At 44.3% G+C, this 19,496-nt stretch overlaps 1 protein-coding gene across 2 annotated transcripts in view; it reads right to left on the reverse strand.

Annotated features, from left to right (window-relative positions):
- Positions 1-5,721: 5,721 nt before the first annotated feature.
- The window catches only part of LOC146610119 (CMP-N-acetylneuraminate-beta-galactosamide-alpha-2,3-sialyltransferase 1-like), a 42,633-nt gene continuing 28,858 nt past the window's right edge, over positions 5,722-19,496 (reverse strand). Inside the window, exons 5-7 of one of the 2 annotated variants that reach the window (XM_085346707.1) lie at positions 9,271-9,316; positions 9,040-9,159; positions 5,722-6,963 (exon numbers count right to left, since the gene is read on the reverse strand). In XM_085346707.1, the coding sequence (XP_085202833.1) occupies positions 6,796-6,963; positions 9,040-9,159; positions 9,271-9,316 (334 nt within the window). In that variant the 3' untranslated portion in view covers positions 5,722-6,795. The remainder of the gene's footprint in view (positions 6,964-9,039; positions 9,160-9,270; positions 9,317-19,496) is intronic. The other variant, XM_085346708.1, reaches the window with a different exon arrangement.

The following is a 19,496-nucleotide window of genomic DNA, read 5'->3' on the forward strand; positions in this document are numbered from 1 at the left end:
CATATTGACAGTGGCTCACCAATGCCAATGACATAATTACCCAGCTACATTTCTGAAAGAATGCAAAAGCATTGACATATATTTTTCCTTCCTACAATAGCCCGACGGGCAGGGAAGAGATAGATTTTGGTAGCCCGACTGGAAAAATCGCTAGCCCCAGGACATCGGGCTAGCGATATTGCAAGCCCTGTATCTGATTGAGGAATCACTCATCTTTGGAAAAGAGAGTTTATTACAGAGAAATGTCTCTTTCCAAAATAAAAGCTATACTATCCGCTTCTTCTGGGCTATATTATCAGCAGCATAAGGAGAATCATGTGCTAACAGCTGTCTAAATGACTCGGCTAAAGTTAGTAGCATGCTTGTTGTTTTTGTCTTTGCACTAGGATGATGTCGGCGTAAATGTGCAGTCATATTCGTTGTGTTCCCACTAGTGCTTTCAGGTTGATCTCGTTGAAATGACCTTAACGCCACAACACGGCAAATCTCCGTTAACGAGCTACCGCCATTATGGGGCTAGACGGCCAACACGTTAACGAGCTAACTGCGCTAACACACTAGTTCCCACCCATGTAATTGAGCATTGCATGGCACATCCAACATACTGTTTTACTTTAGTCCATGACTCGCTTACCTTCAGGGTCATACGTCACATGAAAACCAAAATAATTCCAAACGCCAGATCTGAATGTTGCAAGGAGAGCTTAACTTCTGTCTTGCTAGCTTGCCCTGCGCTCGACAGTGCAGCCTAGGCGGAGTAGTCGAACGCAGATTCACTGAGCGCTCAACACAGACAGCATCGTCAGAAGGAAAGTTGATAAAATAAATTACAAATGTTGTATTGTTCGATACATATGCGTACCGAACCGAAAGCACTGTATCGAACAGTTCAATATCGATACGAATATCGTTGCACCCCTAATAGATAGATAGAGATATATATATATATATATATATACAGTATATACGGATTGTATAAAGTATTAAGACTTTTGGCTTTGTATTTTATGTATTTTAGAAGCACACACAGCAAATGGTCATTTTATCAGTTTGGTGTGGGATCACTGAATTTGGCAATGTACTTTACAGTGAGCAGCAGCATGCTTGCATTTAAGTATATAATTATTTGCAATGTAACAAAGATTACCCAACTTTTTTAATGATCTGTAGACCACTTGTCAAATTGATGACCCACCAATATGTTCCATATATTTGTTTAGTCACCAAATATTTAAATATTACAACTTTTACAGGAATAATCTCAAAGTTTTATTATGACCCACCAATATGTCTCTTGTGTTCAGTAAAGGGCAATATAGGATTCATGTTTTAGTGGCCTTAAGAACTCATTAACCACTCATCAGTGTGAAAAGGATCACCCATGCAAATCTACTCAAACAGAATAACAAGGGTAAATAAAATGCTCTTAAGCAAAAAAAGTGTGTTTTAACATATATATAATATATGTTAAAACACACAGTGCTTTCGGTTCAGTACGCATATGTATCGAACAATACAAAATTTGTAATTTATTTTATCAACTTTCCTTCTGACGATGCTGTCTGTGTTGAGCGCTCAGTGAATCTGCGTTCGACTACTCCGCCTAGGCTGCACTGTCGAGCGCAGATCCACTGAGTGTTCAACACAGACAGCATCGTCAGAAGGAAGAGCGCAGGGCAAGCTAGCAGACAGAAGTTAAGCTCTCCTTGCAACATGGCAAATTGAACCTCCCCCACCCTCATTCAGATCTGGCGTTTGGAATTATTTTGGTTTTCATGTGACGTATGACCCTGAAGGTAAGCGCGTTATGGACTAAAGTAAAACAGTATGTTGGATGTGCCACGCAATGCTCAATTACATGGGTGGCAACTAGTGTGTTAGCGCAGTTAGCTCGTTAACGTATTGGCCGTCTAGCCCCACGCACAAGGTGATCAGGGGTAGCTCATTAACGGATATTTGCCGTGTTGTGGCGTTAACGTCATTTCAACGAGATTAACGCTGACAGCACTAGTGGGAACACAACGAATATGACTGCACGTTTACGCCGACATCATCCTAGTGCAAAGACAAGTGGAAGCAGACAAAAACAACAAGCACATGTTGTTAGCACATGATTCTCCTTATGGGGACATGATACAGTGGGGCAAAAAAGTATTTAGTCAGCCACCGATTGTGCAAGTTCCCCCACTTAAAATGATGACAGAGGTCAGTAATTTGCACCAGAGGTACACTTCAACTGTGAGAGACAGAATGTGGAAAAAAAATCCATGAATTCACATGGTAGGATTTGTAAAGAATTTATTCGTAAATTATGGTGGAAAATAAGTATTTGGTCACCTCAAACATGGAAAATCTCTGGCTCTCACAGACCTGTAACGTCTTCTGTAAGAAGCTTTTCTGTCCCCCACTCGTTACCTGTATGAATGGCACCTGTTTGAACTCATCATCTGTATAAAAGACACCTGTCCACAGCCTCAAACAGTCAGACTCCAAACTCCGCCATGGCCAAGACCAAAGAGCTTTCGAAGGACACCAGGAAAAGTATTGTAGACCTGCACCAGACTGGGAAGAGTGAATCTACAATAGGCAAGCAGCTTGGTGTGAAAAAATCAACTGTGGGAGCAATCATCAGAAAATGGAAGACATACAAGACCACTGATAATCTCCCTCGATCTGGGGTTCCACGCAAGATCTCATCCCGTGGGGTCAAAATGATCATGAGAACGGTGAGCAAAGATCCCAGAACCACACGGGGGGACCTGGTGAATGACCTGCAGAGAGCTGGGACCAAAGTAGCAAAGGTCACCATCAGTAACACACTACAACAGCAGGGAATCAAATCCCGCAGTGCCAGACGTGTTCCGCTGCTGAAGCCAGTGCATGTCCAGGCCCGTCTGAAGTTTGCCAGAGAGCACATGGATGATACAGCAGAGGATTGGGAGAATGTCATGTGGTCAGATGAAACCAAAGTAGAACTTTTTGGTATAAACTCAACTTGTCGTGTTTGGAGGAAGAAGAATACTGAGTTGCATCCCAAGAACACCATACCTACTGTGAAGCATGGGGGTGGAAACATCATGCTATGGGGCTGTTTTTCTGCCAAGAGGACAGGACGACTGATCCGTGTTAAGGACAGAATGAATGGGGCCATGTATCGTGAGATTTTGAGCCAAAACCTCCTTCCATCAGTGAGAACTTTGAAGATGAAACGAGGCTGGGTCTTCCAACATGACAATGATCCAAAACACACCGCCCGGGCAACAAAGGAGTAAGAAGTATTTGAAAGTCCTGGAGTGGCCTAGCCAGTCTCCAGACCTCAACCCCATAGAAAATCTGTGGCGGGAGTTGAAAGTCCGTGTTGCTCTGCGACAGCCCCAAAACATCACTGCTCTCGAGAAGATCTGCATGGAGGAATGGGCCAAAATACCAGCTACTGTGTGTGCAAACCTGGTAAAGACCTATAGTAAACGTTTGATCTCTGTTATTGCCAATAAAGGTTATGTTACAAAGTATTGAGTTGTATTTTTGTTATTGACCAAATATTTATTTTCCACCCTGATTTACGAATAAAGTCTTTACAAATCCTACCATGTGGATTCATGGATTTTTTTTTCACATTCTGTCTCTCACAGTTGAAGTGTACCTCTGGTGCAAATTACTGACCTCTGTCATCATTTTAAGTGGGGGAACTTGCACAATCAGTGGCTGACTAAATACTTTTTTGCCCCACTGTATGTTTAATATTGTGGCGAGCTCAGACAAGGAGGAGACGGAGGTGTCGTTTGGTCTTGCTTCCCGTGAGCTAGCCAGGGAGCACAGCCGTTTATTGACATCTGCAGAAGAACACTGCCGCTAGCTAACTGCTCAGCGCGGAAACCGCACAGCAACAACAACAACAACAACACACAGGGTGCCCTCTGACCCCGGAAGGACACACCGTCGCAGCGAGAGGGCGTCACCCGTCACTATGGCAACATAAACAAAACATAACTGTACAAACAGAACCCTGAACAGCCCTCTGACCCGCTACATAGCCCCCACCTAAGGGGTCAGTCGTCCCCGACGACCCCATTACCCCACACAAAGTCCTGCAAATGTCCAGGTGCCTTCTTTTGGTGCACCGGCCGGTCACGACCGGCGGGGGAAAAGTCACTCGGGTCAGAACATGGGGTGCCACCATCATCCCACTTCTGACACCAATGTGGCGAGCTCAGACAAGGAGGAGACTGAGGTGTCTTGCTTCCCGTGAGCTGGCCAGGGAGCACAGCCGTTTATTGACATCTGCAGAAGATCACTGCCGCTAGCTAATTGCTCAGCGCGGCAACCGCACAGCAACAACAACAACAACAACACACAGGGCGCCCTCTGACCCCGGAAGGACACACCGTCGCAGCGAGAGGGCGTCACCCATCACTATGGCAACATAAACAAAACATAACTGTACAAACAGAACCCCGAAAAGCCCTGACCCGCTACAATATGCTGCTGAGAATATAGCCCCGAAGAAGCGTATAGTATAGCTTTTATTTTAGAAATAGCCATTTCTCTGTAATAAACTCTCTTTTCCAAAGATGAGTGATTCCTCAATCAGATACAGGGCTTGCAAAATCGCTAGCCCGACGTCCTGGGGCTAGCGATTTTTCCAGTCGGGCTACCAAAATCTATCTCTGCCCTGCCCTTCGGGCTATTGTAGGAAGCAAAAATTTATGTCAATGCTTTTGCATTCTTTCGGAAATGTAGCTGGGTAATTATGTCATTGGCATTGGTGAGCCACTGTCAATATGTGACATATTGAAATCGCGTTTGAATTTGCGCTTGTTTTTTGCTTTCACTTTGCAATCGCGTGAACTGTGTATAGAGAGCGACAGCACTGATCTGTGAGTGATGATAATTTGCGCACCAATTCCTCTGACATCGTCTTATCAATCGTTAGCTTACTATGCAAACATGACAAGTGAAATCTCCCGCAGCAAGCTTAAACATATGAGAGGTTGATCGCACAGAGAATCGCTGAGCGTTATGTGAGTGCGTGTGTAAAAGCAGCAGGATATTTTAGTTCTGCTGAGCCAAATAAGACAGGTCAGGGTGAAGGAGTGACAGCCAAAGAAAAGCTTACCACAAAATGGAAAAGTTATGTCAAATCAGACTGTAAGGAAAAAATAAAGTGCAGCTTTATGGTTTCATGGACAAAATAATTTCTGTGGCTGCAATATGACGAGCTACAGTGGGCCAAAAAAGTATTTAGTCAGCCACCGATTGTGCAAGTTCCCCCACCTAAAATGATGACAGAAGTCAGTAATTTGTACCAGAGGTACACTTCAACTGTGAGAGACAGAATGTGAAAAAAAATCCATGAATCCACATGGTAGGATTTGTAAAGAATTTATTCGTAAATCAGGGTGGAAAATAAGTATTTGGTCACCTCAAACAAGGAAAATCTCTGGCTCTCACAGACCTGTAACGTCTCCTGTAAGAAGCTTTTCTGTCCCCCACTCGTTACCTGTATGAATGGCACCTGTTTGAACTCATCATCTGTATAAAAGACACCTGTCCACAGCCTCAAACAGTCAGACTAACCCTAACCCTGACTAAATACTTTTTTGCCCCACTGTATCTCTATCTATCTATCTATCTATCTATCTATCTATCTATCTATCTATCTATCTATCTATATCTAGCTCTCTTTCTCTCTCTCTCTCTCTCTATATATATATCTATATATATCTATCTGCATACAGAGAGGAGAAAGAAGAAGAAAGAATGATACCAAACAAGCAAAGTAAATAGTTTTTAAAGTTGAACTGTAAAGGTAAAATCAAAAGTAGTTAAAAATGGTCAATTATACCCTGGAAAAATGTTAAACTTTTCTTTTTAAAGTAACGCAATAGTCACTTCTCTCCTGCACACGGCAGTAAGGTGTGGTCATCTGCAAAAAAGCAGCATATGCATCAAAATAAACTATTTCCAGCAGTGTAATATGAGTCCTAAGCATCCCAGAAATGACACAGAAAGTCATAAAGTCAAACATAAATTTTAAAAACACCAGTATCGGCTCATGAGGCCTTGATGGTAAAAAAAACTACATTTCCGCGAAAATGACGTCACTTCCGGTTTCGGGCAGGTCATGGCGGACATGCGATAGTTCACGCTGATGGACGTAGGAAGTGTTACAAACAGCTGATCGGATCGGCAAAGCGTGTTTCTGGAATATTATGTTTTTGTTGCTGCAAGTGCTTTTTATGTAGTTTTTGCAAAGCTATATGTGGAAGGAAACTGTGACCTAGGACAAGCTGATGGCATAAGATGTAAGTACAACTCCTCCGGTTTCATATGCAAAAAAAATTATTGCGCTAGCTCATGTGGTTGCAGAGCTACCGGGATTTAAAAATAGTTACGCAAAACGGAGCGTGCCCGCTCTGACCGGTTTTAAAGGGTTAATATATCAGTGGAACAGCTCAGATAGGGTAGCTAGAGAGACAAGACTAAAATGGTTTCAACATGTGCAGAGGACAGATAGTGGATATACTGGACAAAATATGCTGAAGAATAAGTTGCCGAAGTGGAGGAAAACCGTTTTATGAACAAAATGGACAACCTATTTTGTATGGTGGTATACTGAAAGGACTTTATTGTATGTAAACACTTCCAAAAATAAGTAATCTCTGATACCCAACACGCAACTAATTAACAAAACTACACGTTTTTTCTTTTTAGATCTACTATTCTTAAGTATTTTAATTCTACAGTTCTGAGGGCTGCTTATCTTAATGCCCCTGAGAGACACCAAAAGCCAGATTACCATCCTCTGAAAAAATGAATTTTCCGTTGCTTATGAAGTTTCTCGATATATTGATATTCCACCCTTCCAGGATGTTGTCCAGTTTTCAGACGTTTGTTTTTGATTTGCTCATAGTAATGATTCCAGTTTCCATTCTTGTCTGCTCCAAATCCAAACACATCAACCTGAAGACACAAAAATGTGGATTATTAATCACAAATGAAATTAACATAAAATAATTATAGATTATAGACACTACAGATTTCATTAACATGCTTTAGCTCAGGGGTGTTGAACTCCAGGCCTCGAGGGCCGGTGTTCTGCAGGTTTTAGATATCACCCTGGGTCAACACACCCTAATCAAATGATTAATTCATTAACAGGCTTCTGGAGAACCCCAAGACATGTTAAGGAGGTAATTTAGCCATTTAAATCAGCTGTGTTGGATTAAGGACACATCCAAAACCTGCAGGACACCGGCCCTCGAGGCCTGGAGTTCGACACCTGTGCTTTAGCTTAATGCAGTGCAGGCGATTTGCCATTCCATTTTTCTTTTTTTCTTTTTTAAGTATATTTTATTAAAAACCAAAAATAAAAATACAGTCTGTATAAGTTGGGATTGTCTGTACTTGTCATATATTCTACTACTAGCACCCTCACTATCCCCTGGAATTTTCTCATACCAAGAGCCTTATCAAGGCAATAGGAAAGGCCAAGAAACAAACACTTCAACATGCAAATACGGTAACAGTATAAAACTATAATAAATACACACAATTAATAATAAACAGATAAACTGAATAAAGAGAAATAGGAAAGAAATCAAGGTTAATAGTTACCACTATTAACCACTATTACCACTATCACTAACCTGTTCCTGACTGATTAACTGATTGATGCATCAGTGTAAAGAGTGACTTTATCCCCCCACTAATGTGTTCTGCATTGCTCTTAAAAAAGGTATTATTAGGGGACTAAGGACAGGGGGGCAAGTCCCTTGGTCCCCTAATTTCCTTGAAGGAAAGGACTCTAAAAGTAAAAGCCTCAAAAACTTATGTCTTGATGTATCCTCAATCATCTGTGTATGGAAATCTTGGTAAGTTAATTCTATTCATCTGGACATAGCATTTTCATTGGTAAAAATGTCCTACAGGTTTCCCAAGCCTTAACAGTACATTTGCATAATGACTGAAGATAGTATCACTCACTAACAATCGGCTTTGAGGTCAGTTTTATGATCATTAATACACACATTTGTATGATCATAGATCAATTCTCCATGAGTACCATTCACAGACAGTTGGGGAACGGCTGCTGTCAATGGAAAATTGTACTTATTAGTCAGTATAATCTTTTAGTGATATAAGTTCGCATATGGTAGAATACTGCATGTAGTTATTTGTATTAGGAAATATTTAACCATGTATGCTTAGAGGCGTATAATCAATTGTGTAGTGACAGGATGTGTGATCTCTAGCAGGCCGCAAAAGGCTTGGTGTGCACTCCAGGAATGCACCCCCACATCCTGGGAGCATGGGAAGAGCTTGTACCTTGTTTTATTGTTTTAACGTAGCTATGTCTGTTTTAGTCTAAGTGCCTTTTGTTTAGATGAACTGCTGGACTTCCTCACCGTGTTATCTAGGGTGAACCATCTAGGGTGAGGGGGAGACTACCCTCTTCCTGACCAAGGATGTACCTCTTGTGCCTTCATGTTATATGACCCTTTGATCAGCAGGACCCCTCCCCCCACACACACACACACACACACTGAAGTATAAATAAAGACCGGGGCAGTTTCTTAGCGCGAGTCTCAGTTCTGGAGGCTGCCCTTGCTAGCAAGAAGTTCTGTGTGTTTCTCTTCTCTGAGTCTTTACTGAAGAAGTGTTTTAGAGTATATTTCCTTAACAGCTGCAATGTAAAATTTGATTCTCATTTTAATGCTCCAACCTCCACACCTTTTTAATTCATTCACTTCTCATTAGTACATGGGTCATCCAGCCTAGGGCCAACTGCCAGTTCCCTATGAGGCCTTCCAAATGCAATCACAGATTGTCTATCTGTGATTGTCAAATCTAAATAAGGGATATTGTCCCAGCTAGTTTAATGATATTTAGGTAATTCTGCTCTAGAAATAATCAGATGGTAAAGATCCCTTGTGGTAATGCTTAAGCTGGAAATGATATCTATGCTCTCATGTACAACCAATGGGCCAATAATGAATGGTGTAGAAATGAATTATCATATCTGTTTCTTGAACCTACCTCATCACACAAGTACAAGCTGAGAACTAAAGTCAGAAAGCCAGTGGATGGATACCTCCCATGCTTTTTTAGCCAAACATAATGGACATATTTCATGAAAGCAGGGCTGAGGATCATCACCTATTAAAGATTACAATTATAGACTTCAATGACACTTTAGTAAATAATAGAATTACCTTTATTATGACATATCATATTCTGGATGTTTGAAGAATAAGTCATTCTACTCACCATATCCGTGTTAGTTTTCAAACCTGATTTAGCAGTTTCTTTTTGCCTGTTGGATATAACAATAACATGAAATAAGTCCAAGCTCAAAAATGCAACTGCATTTTAAAATATGGTGCAGTTTACCTTTGTGCTTTTGTAATGGTTTGTTTGTTTGTTTTTTAATTCTACACTGCCAGGGAGGCACCGAGACCATGACACAACTGTGTGTGTATATATTACTCTCTGTCATGCCACATGTTTTTGTCATGGTCTGTGGCCCTATGTCTGAGGAGTGTGTGGGCTGCCCTGGTGGCCACACCCCCGGGCTGGGCCATCACCTGCACACCTGTTTTCCATTCTGGGCAATTACCTGGAGGACTATTTAACCCACGCTGACGGATGCTCCCCGCCAGTCCGTTAATCACCCCTCAGGGGGTAACTAGGCTTCCCGCAAAAGCTTTGTACATATGTGTCATTTGAACTGCGTTAATTCTGCCTTCACGTGCCTAGGGTACGATCCGGTGTTTGTGTCTGCTACCTGCCTGTCCTCCTGCTTGCGAGCAGTGCATCATCTGTCCTCATCCCTGCCTCCTCGGATTCGCTTCGCACAGACACACTTCCCCCCCCTTCTGAGTCCCACTGTCCCGCTCTGATCGTAAGCCAATTACTAAAGCCCTGTCTTGTTGTGTCTCCCTATTTCCCAGCTCATTAGTAATTTTCTCCCCTTTCTGTTGCAGCCTCCCATGGTCCTGATTATGGCTTCCCTGTGTCATTTATCTTCCCGTTTTTTCTTCAGTTCCTCGTTTTGTTTCTTTGGTTGTTCCAGGTCACCTTTTGTTAAAGCAATAAACTGTTTTCTTGCTCGCATTTGATTTATTGAGTCTGCTTTTGGATCCCGTTTGTGTGCGCGCACTGTGGTGCATGACAGTTTTATTGTTGTTGTGTGCTCTCTCTCTCCCCCTCTCCTCTGTCTGGGTGGAGCTCATCTTAGGCTCCCGCCTCTGACCCATGCACCTGCCCTGATTACCAAACCTCCCGCTGATCTACCTGATTTCGTGAACACTACTTAAGATGGCAGTTCAATACTTCTCATCGGGCTTAAGCCTAACTAACCCTGAGATATGTTTTTGTGAATCTCTATCCAAATTTAAGACTGTTTGGTAAAGGCATCAGTGCAGTGCTGAAACATTTCTGACAAAGATATAAAAAAAATAGGAATTCAGGATGGAAACACTTTTTCATACAACTGTGTAGGGTTAAAAATATAACTTACATACCCCCATTAGTATTATATTATAGCCAGTTTTTTGCTTGATTACATGCTTTTGGAAGCCGTAAACAAGCTCCTGATATAAATCTGATGAGATATTTGACCACTCTTCTTGGTGGTAGTATAGGTAATTTTAATTAGCTGGCTTCCTGGCACAGAACTGTCAACAGATTTTCAATCTGTTGGGGCTGTGGGAAGGAACTTTATTTGTCTCAATATGTCACAACTTTGCTAAGATCTGAATGATGTCAGAGGATATTGGTTAGGATGTTCAGTTAAAAAAAACCCCCCACCAAGGTTCAAGCCTGTCATGAACTGGAAACTGCTGGGACACAAAGCACCATTGTCTACAGTGAACTACAATTTCACATTTAGTTTAAAATACACACTTTCATGCTTGACTAAAATTTGCAGCTGGGCACATGAACAAAAAACTCCTGGAAAAACCTTTATGGTCAGACAAAATAAAGATTGAGCTATTAGGCCATAAAGATAAGTGATGTGTTTAGAAAAGCAGTGGTGAGACTTTTAAATCTAAGAACACTATGCCAACTAACAAGCATGGTGGTAATAAAATTATGCTCTGGGGCTGTTTTGCAACCGGAGGTAATGGTTGAAAAACATCAATTCAGAGTTATAATTGAATTATATATTGAGACTGACATGTTGAGCTCCAGAGGAATTTGCAAACATTTTTACACATCATAACTAATAGAAGTCAGGGTAATATTTTTCTGGGCCAAGGGACTGCATTATTAAGTCATAAGAACAAGTAATCTGATGTCCTGTAATCATTATGAAGCTATAATTTGAGATACAATAAAAGATACAGTAAAAAAAAAGAAGTTTTTGTACAAAGTATCGTATCGGAACAGTATCGTCGATACCACCTTGAATTTTACTTTGTATCGGATTGGAAAGGAAATCAGTGGTATCGCACACCACTAGCCCACATCTTGTTTTTCCCCATTCTGCTGCCTTCTCAGGCTTGCCTTAATCTCTGCAGGTATTTGGCCCTCGGACGAGGCGGATGCATCTTTTGCCCTAAATAGCTTCAGTAACCACTAGGCATGATTCATGTCAGGGCTTGGTGCTGTCCAACTCTTTATACTTAAGACCCTTTCTTGGTCCACAAGAAAGTCTGCCACTGTGATGCATACTGGATCCTGTTCAGGGAGGTTTCTGCAGTCTGCTCTTAAATGGTAAAGGCACTGATTCTTATATAGCGCTTTCTACTCTCCCCGAGTACTCAAAGCGCTGTATACAACATGCATCATTCTCCCATTCACACCCACTCATACAAGCACTTCCTTCTATACTTAAGTGCAATCTAAGCATTCACACACACATTTAGACTCCAATGGACATACAGTATCGGAGAGCAACTTGGGGTTAGTATCTTGCCCAAGGATACTTGGCATGCAGACTGGGGAAGCCAAGGATCGAACCACCAACCTTCCAGTCAGTAGCTGATCTGCTCTACCACCTGAGACACAGCCACCCTAAATCCACGAGCCATTGAGCATTGCCGTTATGGGTTGCATATTTCTCCCATATGCTCTTCCAGTACTGCTCCATCTCCAGCCTTGGTGAGGATGTTTTCTTATCACTCTCTCACCAGTGAGCGTATATGTTTGGTTCTGTGGAGTACAGATGGCTGATTCTCCTGCTTTCTATATGTCTGGTATACCTTTTTGGCTGGCCGAGGCTGTGAGTCTTTACCTGGCATTTTCCAAGGCCTCAGTTATGGGCAGCTTGCTAACTTCGTAGACATCCCTTTCTACAACATCCCTTTCTGCAGCTTCGATAGATGGCTTTCCTCTGTGCTACCTTGATCTTGGCCTCTAGTGTCTTTCTCCATGGAGGGCATTGCTCCTTTGGCTGTTTATTATGTAGCAGCGCATTCTCCGTGTTCGCTGTTGCTGTGGTACAGATCAGTGAGTTGGTTTCGGTTATGGTTGCAGTCATTCTCATAGACCCTCAGAGGGTACTTCACGTAACCTTGGTAACCGGCTACATAGGGTCCAGGTTTCTATCTTCACAATGATCCCATCTATCAGGTCAGCTGCTCTCGGACTCAACACCTTCACTGCAACAGCTGTACTTGGGCAAGATACTCAACCCTGTCTTTCTGCATAATAGCAGTGTTGGAACACACTGTGGTACTATACTCTTGTGAGCATCAGTTGAACAGTATTGTATTGCAGAAAGTAGTGTGTTGATACAAAAATGATAAGAAAAAGGAAATTAACAATGGAAGAAAGACAGACCATCATTACACTTAAAAATGTAGGTCTTTCCTACAGAGAAATTGCAAAGAAAGTCACGGTGTAAGTGAATGCAGTTTGCGTCACCATTAACAAACTGGGGCAAACTGTGACAGGAAGAAGTCTGGTAGGCCAAAAGCAACAACTTAATCAGAGGACAGGTTTCTGAGAGTTAACAGCTTGCATGACAGGTAGTTCACAGGACAACAGCTTCAAGCACAGCTTAATAGTGTTCATAGTAAGCAAGTCTCAGTTTCAACTGTAAAGAGAAGACTTCAAGCTGCAGGTTTGACAGAACAAGTTGCCATGCTGGCGTCATGCGCTAAGCTAAGCACCTGCCCTCTGTGTGGCTTCGGCACCACCACCTGCATAGCACCACGCAAACCACTCCGGTCAGGGGACCACCTCCTCATAAGAACTCCATCTTGCACAAAAAAAGAAGTGGGGGATTTACTTTCTGCACTCGCGGCTGCGGATATAAAACAGGGAGCCAGTGACGAGTCATTCTGCTGAGCGGTTATCAGTGCATCCTTACTTAACTTTTCATCCAACTCTGGCATCAGTTTTGTCACATCATTGCCGCTTCCTATTCTGCCACTCTCACAGCTGGGAGACTTTCTTTCATCTAGCGTCGCCATAAATGTGTCAGCGACATCCATAATATCGTCAAATTTGCGCGATTGCGCACGAGTAATAGCACTAACAGGAAACACACTTGATATAGGGGTGGCAGCATCAGTGACAGAGACAACAGGCGTTTCCACCACTTCAGGCGGTGGAAAAACTATCCCACCAGCCAAGTCATTTCCCAGAATAAATGAAACCCCTTTAATAGGCAACTGGGAACTCACGGCAACTTTAACATGTCCCGTTATTACGGGCGAATGCAAATGCACCTTGTGTAGCGGCGCCCAAAGAACGCTTATCCTAATTCCCCAAACTAACACATCTGAATCACAAGCAGTTTTATCTGACAATGGCAGTACACTGTCCAACATAAATGACTGATGCGCACCTGTGTCCCGAAGAATAGTAACAGGCACTTTATCCCTCTCTTCTCCCGTCACAGAAACGAAGCCTTTGGTGATAAATGGTTTAAAACGTGGCTCTATTTCAGCATCCGCATGGTGCAAATCATGGGTGGAATGCATTTTAGGCGAAGGGAAACTTTAATAAGACCTACACTGGCTGAATTTTTAGAGCCTTTGCGCTGCTCCTTCCTCCAGAGCGCGGGACAGACAGCGATCAGATGTCCGGGTTTGCGACAATAAAAACAGTCGCGATTACCACCATCCTCCTGTCTATCCTTCCATCCTACCTTTGGCGATTTTATTTTCCTCTCCTGTCCCACCCTGATATTTTGTACAACAGCGGCTGAAAATATAGTTTTGTGAGTGAGAGTAAACTCATCAGCCATCACTGCCGCTTTAGCAAGTGACGTCACCTTTTGCTCATTCAGATAAATGACATTTTTTGAATTCCTCTAACAAAAGAAGCTCTTTCAGCCCATCAAGATCCTTTACTTTACTGGCCTGCAACCATCGTTCAAACAAGCGACTCTTTTCACGGGCAAACTCCACAAACGTCTGATTGGCAGTTTTTGCACACTTCCTAAATTTTTGACGGTAGGCTTCTGGGACAAGCTCATATGCCTGCAACACAGTCTTCTTCATGATGTCATAATCTAGGCTATCTTCAATTGATAAACTGGTACACACCTCCTGGACTTTGCCAACCAGTTTGCATTGCAATAACAGTGGCCAAAACTCCTTCGGCCAGTTTAACGCGGCCGCTATACGCTCAAAAGCGTTAAAATAGGAGTCCACTTCGGCCTCACGAAACGGGGGAACCAGTTTAACGTGCTTAGTGATGTCAAAACCTGTCGAGACAGCGGTGGATGTACTAGGATGACTAGAGGCAGATGTGGAGGGCTTTCGCTCCAGCTCCAAAGCTCTGACACGCAGGTGCATTGCTTGTACCTCAAGCTCTTTAGCATGGGTTTCCACCTCCCTTATACGGAGGGTCAAACGGAGATCCTCCGTAGACCGCCCCGCCAGGAGTTCCCCGGCTGTACCAGACTCAGCTGCTTCAGACTCCGCCGCAGCAGCATCAGAGTCCACCTCAGCTGCATCAGACTCAACCTCAGCCGAGAGCATGTTAACAGGCCCTTTGGCATCCGGCTCCGGCTCAGTCTCCGGCGCCACCCTCACACCCCACCGCCAAGCTGCTCTACAGCTGCCTTTGGGGCAGAAAGGGTGCTCCACCAGCCCTGCACACAAAGCGTCCTTAACCTCCGCTTTACGGGCACTATAGGACACTTGAACATCATAAAAACTAGCAATAATGAGCAAATCCACTTTCCTGCACTTCACCATTTTATCCCATGAAGGCGAAGTAACAAAATCATCCAAAGAAAACTCCATAATCCCACACACCTACTATCCCCACACCAAGAAAACTGCCAAACAGACCAAAACACACGAAAACAACCACAGAAGAAGGCAGAGGACGAGCCCCCAATTCATGTTACGACCCGTCTAGGGCCAGGCAATAACATGAGTGAGGCACTCACTCCCCGCCACCACTTCCCCCCCAAGCAGCCACAGGAAACAAATCTGGTCATTACAATGTGATTTATTTACAATGTGAAAAAAAGGAACAACAAAACGGGAGTGTCAACACTTCAGGGTGAGCCAAGGCCAAAACAATAAACAAAACAAATCTACACAAATCCCGCACCCCTGACCTTACCAAAACAAAAGTCAAAAATAAAGAGTCTGACCTCGTTAACTAAGTCAAAACAGGAGAAAACGGGTGATCAAAAGAAACGGCAGCTCACCCCTACCCACTTCCACAATTTTTAAGCCACACTGCAGCCAGCTTTGGGGTCCTTAGGGACTAGTAAAGCGCTATACAAATATAGGCCATTTACATAAATATGCCTGACAAAAGCAGCATCTGGCTGCAGTTTAAAGACTTTTTTTTTCTTGGTCTTGGTCTCATCTTGGACTTGGTTTAGGAAGTCTTGACTACAAGTCTAGGATGTACTGCCAAATTCTCTGAAACGCAGTATTCGGCACAGATGTTTCTGTATACTATGCCGGCCACTTGGGTATGGCGTTCCATGTATGCCCTGCCTGCTAACATCTTCCACCCTACTGTTTTGTAGTGGATTGTCTCATGGGCATCTTTACACAGCCTGCACCTGGGGTGGTAGACCCCAGCCTCTATGGATCTTGTGCTCAGAGCTTTTTCCTGTGCTGCCATGATTAGTGTCTCTGTGCTGTCTTTCAGTCCAGCTTTGTCCAGCCACTGGTAGGATTTCTGGATATCAGCCACCTCCTCTATCTGCCGGTGGTACATACCGTGCAGGGGCCTCTCTTCCATGATGGTTCCTCGTCTTACTCCTCTTTCTTCAGTTTTTGCTGCCTGAGATATTCACTCAGCACGGGGTCAGTTGGGGCCGTCTTCTTGAAGTATTCGTGGATGTTCCTTGTCTCATCTTGGACCGTGGTGCTGACACTCAGCAGTCCCCGGCCTCCTTCTTTCCGCTTAGCGTACAGCCTCAGGGTGCTGGACTTGGGGTGAAACCCTCCGTGCATGGTTAGGAGTTTCCTTGTCTTGATGCTTCTTTCTCCTCCTTTGACGAGCTTATTATCCCAGCAAGGTACCTGATTACGGGCAGGGCATAGGTTAGGAGTGGCCAACTCCAGGCCTTGAGAGCCGGTGTCCTGCAGGTTTTAGATATCACCCTGGGTCAACACACCTGAATCAAGTGATTAGTTCATTACCAGGGCTCTGGAGAACTTCAAGATATGTTGGAGGCAATTTAGTCATCAGCTGTGATGGATCAAGCACACATCTAAAACCTGCAGGACACCGGCTCTCGAGGCCCCGAGTTGGCCACCCCTGGCATAGGTGTTGATAGCCCGAATCTTGTTCTTACCATTCAGCTGATGCCTCAGGACTTGCTTGACCGTCTGTAGGCACTTGGTGGCTGCAGCTTTCCTAGCGGACTCTTCATGGTTCTCACTTGCCTGTGGGATCCCTAGGTACTTGTAGCTGTCCGCAATGTTTGCGATGTTGCCTTCTGGTAGTTCGATCCCCTCAGTTCTGACTACTTTTCCTCTCTTTGTTATCATCCGACTACATTTCTCTAGTCTGCAAGACATTCCGATGTCATTGCTGTATATCCAGGTGGTGTGGTTCAGTGAATCGATGTCTCATTCCCTCTTGGAATACAGGTTGATGTTATCCATGTACAGGAGGTGGCTGACAACTATTCCATTCCGTAGTCTGTATCTGTAGCCAGTCTTGTCCATGATGTCCTTGAGGGGGTTCAGGCCTATGCAGAACAGTAGTGGGGACAGATCCCGCACTTGATGGTGAGTGTTGTCCACCACATCCCCATTGAGCTCCTGATGAAGGCTCTTAGGGTCCTATTGATCTTGTATAGGTCTAGGCAGTCCAGTATCCAGCTGTGGGGCATCGAGTCATAGGCCTTCTTGTAATCAATCCAGGAAGTGCACAGGTTGGTCAGTCTGGTCTTGCAGTCTCGGGCAAATGCTCGGTCTACACATCTGGTATTCTTGCCAATCCCTGTCTGTGTCCCACTCATGTATTGAGCCATGTGCCTGTTCATCTGCCTGATAGGAGCTTCCATGTGGTACTGAGGCAGGTTATTGGTTGGTTGTTGGATGGGACCGGTCCCCTCTGTGAGTCCTTCAGGATCAGGACTGTCTGGCCTTCGGTAAGCCATTCCGGGTGTCTCTCGTCAACTAGCAGCTGGTTCATTTGTGCGGCCAGGTATTCATGAAGTGCAGTCAGTTTCTTCAGCCAGTAGGTGTGTACCATGTTGGGGACTGGTGCTGTCCAACTCTTTATACTGGAGACCCTTTCTTGGATGTCTGGTACAATCCATCTGTTGATCTCCCGTTCCCTTCTCCTGTCACTCGTAAAGACCCCGAGACACTCAAACTTCTCCACTTGGGGCAGGATCTCGTCCCTGACCCGGAGTGGGTATTCCACCCTTTTCCGGCTGAGGACCCTGGACTCAGATTTGGAGGTGCTGATTCTCATTCCCACCGCTTCACACTCTGCTGCGAACCATTCCAAGGTGAGCTGGAAGCCAAAAAAACCACATCATCTGCAAAAATCAGAGATGAGATCCTGAGACCATCCAAGTGAAAGCCTTCTGCCACTTGACTACGCCTAGAAATTATTTCCATAAAAATTATGAACAGAATCTGTGAGAAAGTGCAGCCCTGGCGGAGCCCATCATCCACCAGGAACGAGTACGACCCACTTCCACAACTTTTAAGCCACACTGCAGCCAGCTTTGGGGTCCTTAGGGACTAGTAAAGCGCTATACAAATATAGGCCATTTACATAAATATGCCTGACAAAAGCAGCATCTGGCTGCAGTTTAAAGACTTTTTTTTTCTTGGTCTTGGTCTCATCTTGGACTTGGTTTAGGAAGTCTTGACTACAAGTCTAGGATGTACTGCCAAATTCTCTGAAACGCAGTATTCGGCACAGATGTTTCTGTATACTATGCCGGCCACTTGGGTATGGCGTTCCATGTATGCCCTGCCTGCTAACATCTTCCACCCTACTGTTTTGTAGTGGATTGTCTCATGGGCATCTTTACACAGCCTGCACCTGGGGTGGTAGACCCCAGCCTCTATGGATCTTGTGCTCAGAGCTTTTTCCTGTGCTGCCATGATTAGTGTCTCTGTGCTGTCTTTCAGTCCAGCTTTGTCCAGCCACTGGTAGGATTTCTGGATATCAGCCACCTCCTCTATCTGCCGGTGGTACATACCGTGCAGGGGCCTCTCTTCCATGATGGTTCCTCGTCTTACTCCTCTTTCTTCAGTTTTTGCTGCCTGAGATATTCACTCAGCACGGGGTCAGTTGGGGCCGTCTTCTTGAAGTATTCGTGGATGTTCCTTGTCTCATCTTGGACCGTGGTGCTGACACTCAGCAGTCCCCGGCCTCCTTCTTTCCGCTTAGCGTACAGCCTCAGGGTGCTGGACTTGGGGTGAAACCCTCCGTGCATGGTTAGGAGTTTCCTTGTCTTGATGCTTCTTTCTCCTCCTTTGACGAGCTTATTATCCCAGCAAGGTACCTGATTACGGGCAGGGCATAGGTTAGGAGTGGCCAACTCCAGGCCTTGAGAGCCGGTGTCCTGCAGGTTTTAGATATCACCCTGGGTCAACACACCTGAATCAAGTGATTAGTTCATTACCAGGGCTCTGGAGAACTTCAAGATATGTTGGAGGCAATTTAGTCATCAGCTGTGATGGATCAAGCACACATCTAAAACCTGCAGGACACCGGCTCTCGAGGCCCCGAGTTGGCCACCCCTGGCATAGGTGTTGATAGCCCGAATCTTGTTCTTACCATTCAGCTGATGCCTCAGGACTTGCTTGACCGTCTGTAGGCACTTGGTGGCTGCAGCTTTCCTAGCGGACTCTTCATGGTTCTCACTTGCCTGTGGGATCCCTAGGTACTTGTAGCTGTCCGCAATGTTTGCGATGTTGCCTTCTGGTAGTTCGATCCCCTCAGTTCTGACTACTTTTCCTCTCTTTGTTATCATCCGACTACATTTCTCTAGTCTGCAAGACATTCCGATGTCATTGCTGTATATCCAGGTGGTGTGGTTCAGTGAATCGATGTCTCATTCCCTCTTGGAATACAGGTTGATGTTA

Source organism: Diplotaxodon limnothrissa, linkage group LG22 (assembly GCF_057381915.1).
Source record: "Diplotaxodon limnothrissa isolate DT_005_m linkage group LG22, D_limnothrissa_male_GT1.1, whole genome shotgun sequence".
Taxonomy (NCBI): Eukaryota; Metazoa; Chordata; class Actinopteri; order Cichliformes; family Cichlidae; genus Diplotaxodon; species Diplotaxodon limnothrissa.